Source organism: Cydia amplana, chromosome 9 (genome assembly GCF_948474715.1).
Source record: "Cydia amplana chromosome 9, ilCydAmpl1.1, whole genome shotgun sequence".
NCBI lineage: Eukaryota > Metazoa > Arthropoda > Insecta > Lepidoptera > Tortricidae > Cydia > Cydia amplana.
The window spans coordinates 9749102-9756431 of NC_086077.1; the positions used below are offsets into that span (position 1 = coordinate 9749102).

Genomic DNA, 7330 nt, shown 5'->3' on the forward strand with positions numbered 1-7330 from the left:
AGATAACAAACCGGAGCAAACATGCCTGAAACAACACTTTTGGCTGGAGTGGTTGGTTGAGACTTTGCTGTTTTCGTTAGCCTCATTATATACACATAAGGCGTGCCAGAGTCTATAAATAGGTAGTGAACTTATACGCCACGCCACCTCAGAGCTAGATGCTTTCTTTGGTATTGAGTGAATTTAAATTACATAAAGTTCAGTTTTCATACCAAATAATCCATACCTACATATTGCAGTTGAATTGTGTTTGTAATATTAATAGTTTTAAATACCACTGTATATATCCTGATTTAAATTGAAGTATACCAATAAAATAAAAATAAAAAAAAGAAGTAAGTATTAGAAATGTATTTTATTTGATTACCGTTTAGATTTGACTAACCTAAAGAATGGTCGAACAATAAAATTAGGCTATAATCGCTTTCAGAATTATGTTTTAGTTATAACCAGGGATGTTGCGGATGCAGATTTTTTGACATCCGCGGATGCGAATGCGGATGCGGATGCGGATGCGGATGCGGATGCGGATATTTCAATCCTCACATCCGCGGATGCGGATGTCAAGATTTGGTACTTAAAAAAACGTCAAATATTTCATTTTTAGTAATTTTTATTTAAAAAAACGAAACGTTTAGTATTTGAGCAAGAATATAGGTGCGTTGTATTTAATAAACAGTAACTTGGTCGACTTTTCGGGATCTAGACGATTTCGTTATTATATAATGACGAAATTACCTAGCCTTACGCCGCCGCTAAGACGTTCCCGTTACCGACTTGGTCGTCATCCGCATCCGCATGAGCTCCGCATCGATTTTATGCGGATGCGGATGCAGATGCGGATGTTGAAAATAATGCGGATGTTCCGCGGATGCGGATGCGGATGCGAATATTCGCAACATCCCTGGTTATAACATCAGACGTAGGTAATAAAATCATGCACAAATTTGTCCATAATTTTATTGATTTCATTGTGAAATATCTGAAACTAGCGACCCGGCTTTGCACGGGTTAACAAATTATACATAAACCTTCCTCTTGAAACACTCTATCTATTAAAAAATCCGCAACAAAATCCGTTGCGTAGTTTTAAAGATCTAAGCATACATAGGGACAGACAGACAGGCGGGAAGCGACTTTGTTTTATACTACGTATTAAGTGATACAAACTTATAGCTATTTACACGTTGCTGTTTGATATATGCACGAACTTCTCGGTACCTAATCGCAATGTATGTGTAAATCATATTATAGTTATTTCAAACAACTTGCAAAAGAATTGATAGAAAGATTTATAAGCTATGTAAGGTGACATTTGGATTTGGATAGCAACTGCAGCTGCAGCTATATTACTAAAGTGTCATTCAATAGAACTTGCGAACTATGTAAACAAAGTTACTAGTAATTTGACATTTAGTGTCAATTTTAGTATGGCGGTTTGTTTACATAGTTAGCAAGTTCTATTGCCATTCAAGTGCCGCCATTTTAGAATCGTCAATCAGTAACTCATTTTATCAAGGAAATTAAGAGTGACATTGCCTGCATAAACTCCGCAGCAGTAATGCCCTAAAAATAGCGCTGTCACCGAATACCAACCATCACCCGAATGCCATCTTTAAGTGTAGGTACTTATATTTATGGTATCACCACAGACAAGACATCCTCTAGACTGAGCATAGTAACGCTACCCCCTCTGCCACTATATACGGTAGTTTTACTCCATCTTCGAGTCAAAGTGTCAGAATCCCGTGCCGTGATTGGTCCGTGTCTTTGAACGGACCAATCACGGCACGGGATTCGCTCACCTCGTCCCCCCGCACCCCCGTATTTTTGGCAGCATCGCTTTCATGAAATAATTGCTCTAAACTCCGTCTAGAGGATTCCTAGTCTATGGGTATCACAGAATGTCAAGTGACAATCAAATTCTTTTTTTTTTAAATATCAGTATAAATAATGAAATGAATGACCCCCGTTCTGAGTCATGGCTTGTCCAACAGGTCTCCATCGCCATACAGCGGGGTAACGCGCTGCAAGTGTGATGGGGACCTATGGACCCGGCATGGCTCAGAACGGGTTTTAGTTCTTAAGTTTTGTATGTACGTAATTATATTATTGAAATAAATATTTTGTAAGTACAAATAATACACAGATGTAAAAGGACATTTCTAGACCTTGTAAATAATTACAAAACATGTTTTACTTCCAGACACCTAGAGTGTAACTCAAAACTAATATTAAAAGAGTACAAAATTATATTACCCGACTGACGTCTAATGAGAAGCATTCATGATCAAATTGACTGATTTGTATATGTATGTATACATTTAATAAATAGAAACTTAATACTTATTTCTTTTGAAATAATAGTATTTTATGCAACCGTTGTTTAAGAGGAGTCAAAAAAGGCGAGTGGCGTGAGTAACAATTTGAGGCGAAGCCGAAAAATTTGGTGCCCTCGGGAGGGTGCCCAATACGCAGGCAGCGTTCCCGCGCTGGATTACTTATTTCTTTGTCCTTAAATATCTAGAATTCTAAAACTCGTCCTAGAAACCTACTGCACAACTTATTTTAGCTTTGTCTGTTGGGGCCAATTTATCATGAATAATTTTCATGAAAATCTTCAGACAGTTTTGGTATGCAAATTTTATAAACCAATTATACTGCACAACTACTGAAATGAATTCCTTCTTATTTATATCAGGGAAACAACTGGATTCATTGCTCGTGCCTTGCCAGTTTGTTTATTTTTATTCTATTTAGACATTTTTTGTTGTAAAAATTCTATAAGACATCCGTTAAAGTTAAACTATGTTTCAAAATTTAAAAACAATACACCGTTATTTTAACTGCATAAAAGCGATTTGTTACGTAAATAACATTATTTTATAATTATGTCCAAATAATATTTTATTCTATACGTAATTATAAATATAGCAAATCGTAAACATGGAAATAAACCTTAAAGAATACTTTTAAGCTACGCTCGTAGCGCTACGTCGTAGCTTGTAGCATAGTTTTCTCGGTATGCAGCGCAAATGGTTCACCGAGGCACAATTAGACAATATTTATCAATGAACGGGTTAAATAACAGTTTAACCAAGCAAGTAACATAATATAAATCAGGTACTTAACGAAATAAAAGGTTATTAGTTGCATAAAAATCCAAACAAACCTTTCATCCTTGCACAACACAATCTGTCACGATTTACGACATTCTATCAAAATCCATCAGTCCGTCACTGCACAGTTCCATGTCGAATTTGAAAACATACTCGTAGTCGATGTGTGTCGAAACTTTTCCCTCCAACCGGCGGGCAGGCACGCGAGGTGCTGGCGCGGCGGACGGTCGCGGACTGGCGGCGGGCGGCTGTGCCCGCCCATACTCTAATAGCCTAATGTACACTTCACTTAGGATTTAAATCTATATTTAGTAGAAACTCTCAAAGTCATAGAACTTAGTAATAAAAGACTGACATGAATTTTACGTCTACATGCATAAGCGGAATGTACCTATATTTGAAAGCTGCAATATGGCATGGATATATAAACCAAAAAATCCAACAAAGTCGTACAATAAAACCTAGGATAATATTTTTTTTAGGGTACCTCCCCTACACTACCCTTTAGTAATACGAAATTGTAGGCGTCAACCCACCGACACTTATTCATAGTTAGGTCTGGCGCTTCTAAGGTTTTTTGCACACTTTGAGTTCACAAAACAGAAGTTACATCAGAAAACATATGGTGAGTAATGGTGACTAAGTATAATATAATAATTATTTAGCGCCTACGTAGTAGATTTTTACTTAAATTTCAATTTTGGTTTCTATAGGCACAGTACCTACAGAAATATTAAAATGTCTTTGCCTCTGTGATAGACTTCACATTCCATGCAAGCGTTGAGCGCACTCAATTGATTGACGTTGTTGTATTACATTACACATACTTGGGCACCTTCCATATCAATCATCAAACTACTAGGTAGGTACGACTACGGCTGAAGTTCACTTCAGCTTGCTTCAGCATATTTATTAGCCCGGGAAATACAAGAAAAGTAATTTCAGCGTTTTTAAAAATTCATCCCCTAACAGGGTTAAAAAGGAGTTGAAAGTTTGAATATATTACTTTGACTGCCCCCCTTGTCTACCTGCCAGGGGGTGGCGGATGGCTACCGGGCTCAATTAGCTTAGTTTTGCGTATATTACATCTGTGCCAAGTGAATTCATCCGATACCAAAATTTGCACCTCTCATACATTGGGTGACACTACTTCCCGGAGTATATAAGGTTTCTATGTAGTTATGCTCCTACGTATTAATAGAAACCTAAGAGTTTTTGAATAATATTGAGCACCTTCATATTTACCATCAAAGGCAAAATAAAAAGTTAAGGAAAGAAAGTTAGAGGGCTGTTTTTAGCTCTGTAAACATCCCGAATTACGTCTCTGATAAGTCTAACGATTAATGAATAACTTAAAATTTAGGTAAACACCTGTTTTTAGGTATTATTGAAAGTTTAAAATAATATGCCCGAAAAACTTTTTAACTGACCATACAAAAAATATGAAAACAATAAGAAAATAAAGCTTAATAAATACCTATTTTCCACGAAAATTATTTTGCACATGTTCGATTATGCCAATAACGAGTTGTTTCAAAAAAACATCTTCTTATTTATGGACCGCAGGTAGCCGGTAGGTACCGCAAATATACCCTCTTTTGCTTGTGTGCTTGGCTTTTATGACTTGTATTGAAGGTATAAAATCTGCAGAATGCATGATCCGAAACAAAAAAAAGGTCACACATTTGTAACAAAAAATGACCGTCCACTTTCCAATTAAAACGTAACTTTTTTCCTTATTTCAGAATAGTCATTCTGAACAGAGAACTCGGAAGCTAATTTACGTAGAGACGTACACAGTTACGCCCTTTCTGCGTATGAGGATAAAATTACAGAAGCCAGTTTATTCAGACGCCTTTGGGAACGGCACGTGTAACTCCACATTAACTGCGTTTACATCAGAAATGTGCGAACCGTTATTGACGGAATGAAGCGCGCTGTCAGTGATTTTAATTTTTTATCACATTTATTTTAATGTAAAGTACCATGTCTTAAAATATTTCTAGCTAATTTGTTAGCATTTATATAATTTAAAACGAAAAAAAAACGCAAATGACTGAGTTCTGAGGTAGGTAACAAACATTAAAAATAAAATAAAAAACCTACAACCGAATTGGGAACATCCTCCTTCTAAAACTTTGAAGTCGGTTAAAAATCATTTAAGTTATATTTAAAATGCATGAGCCGCATGCTGCATGTAATAGGGATAACACGTAATTTTGGGTGTAAAGTTGTACCTATGTACGTGTCGCAGCAAAAAATAGGTAAGTAATAAAATTTGGAACTAATAGAAGAATACTATAACGCTGTCCCAACACGCATAATAACACTAATTAACCCTATGTTAAATAAACCAGTTCACACGAGTACTTTTGCACTTTATCCCATGTAATAATGCGTTATGCAAATTTCAACGCATTACACTCTGTTCTCAATTACATTTAACATTGTCGGTAGGTACGCACTCAGTTTGTGGTTTGATGTTTTCTCGTATTTCGAATTTCTCAGTCACGTGTCTTTTCGTAGCATTTGTTATCCTGATACTTTTTTCTTTTTGTTTGACATTTGTCAATAAACGGGTGTCATCTTGGCTAGGGTTCCTGTTCATAATACAGTAGGTATTCATTCGAAATAGTCAGTTAAAACAAGTTTTGTATATGGTTCGACTCGATCTGGAGCGATATTCTGATCTATAAATCAGTTAAAATTTAAATAATGATATGGTACGATTGCTTGCGTTTATTGGTATAGCCTGACCAGTAATATATGATAATTGTCAAGAGGGCGCTGTTATTCTCATGTATAGGGTGACAATTCAGTGTAGTATGAAAAAATTAGTTCCAGTGAAATTCCGCAACATGGCGCACCCTCAATAGATCCTGGTTCACCTATACGCACGAAATGCACTCCGAGTCGGGTCATTAGGCACCTTGTGTATTAAGTCGAGCTATAAGTACCTACACGTCAAAATGATAACATAAAAATGTATATTCTTTCCTTTGTAACCTAACCTAACGTTTTGGAATTGCGGTTCGAATTTCGAAATTCCAATACCTTTGTATAACTTTTAATATTGATCCAACCTCTTATGTCCGAACCTGTTACCTGTTATGTCTTATGTAAGAAAAATGATAACACATTTTCCGATCATTAGCCTATAGAATTTTCTGAATAAAGAATTAATGATAATATTGATATACCCGAACACGTTATCATTTGAATACGGGCCAGCCATTAGCGGAATTAACGTTTCCTCTCCACTCGTCCAGAATGTAATCGCCATCTTCCAATGAATTGAATAAAAGGAAATCAATAATTTGGCAAAGATAATCGGAGGTCGTAAATAAAGATTCACGTTGGAAATGAGCGTTGAAAAGATTCGGATATATTTTAGTCACTTGTTCTACCTAAACCAAAAACCGGCCAAGTGCGAGTCGGACTCGCGTTCCAAGGGTTCCGTACATTAAGTCCGACTCACGCTGGACTGCACATTTCTAATAGGTTTTCCTGTCATCTATAGGTAAAGAACTATTATGTAAACTTTATTTATTAATTTTCTCATTTTGGGGGTAAATGGCTTCCATATTTAAAATTCATTTATTTACGTTACACGTCCATCTTTGGGTCACAAATTTACATATGTGTGCTAAATTTCAACTTAATTGGCCCAGTAGTTTCGGAGAAAGCAGCCGTGACAGTCTGCTGTGACATACGTACGGACAGACAGACAGACAGACGCACGAGTGATCCTATTAGGGTTCCGTTTTTTCCTTTCGAGGTACGGAACCCTAAAAAGTGTAGTATCTATCACAGAATAAGTACGACTAAGTATTTACGAAAACTTCAAAATGCTGTTGTATTGAACCATTTAGGTATTTCTAACAAGCAGTTGTTCTTAATTTCAGTACTTATAAAACAACTTTTTCTAGCTACGTTGCCATGGTTACGTCAAAATATTTTCATGTGACTTCCCTAAGGAACATACACACACATTGATGCGTATGTGTCGCTTAACTTCAAACTCGGGTAAAGCCATTCGGCCCTTTTAGCAAATATCTACTCTACTTACCTTTTCTTAATACCAAAATCGCATAATCTGACAGATGGATTTGCCTCATTTACCCGAGTTTGAAGTTAAGCGACTCGTATAATACACTAATATCTGGGTGACCGAGCTTCGCTCGGAAAACATATAATAACTCGGAAATGCG

General features: G+C 36.4%; 1 protein-coding gene across 2 annotated transcripts in view; it reads right to left on the minus strand.

The window, feature by feature from the left end:
* The window catches only part of LOC134651122 (cell adhesion molecule Dscam2-like), a 76112-nt gene extending 72760 nt beyond the window's left edge, over positions 1-3352 (minus strand). For both annotated transcript variants that reach the window (XM_063506132.1, XM_063506129.1), the window contains exon 1: positions 3173-3352. In XM_063506132.1, coding sequence (XP_063362202.1) covers positions 3173-3179 — 7 coding nt within the window. In that variant the 5' untranslated portion in view covers positions 3180-3352. The remainder of the gene's footprint in view (positions 1-3172) is intronic.
* Between the last annotated feature and the right edge of the window lie 3978 nt (positions 3353-7330).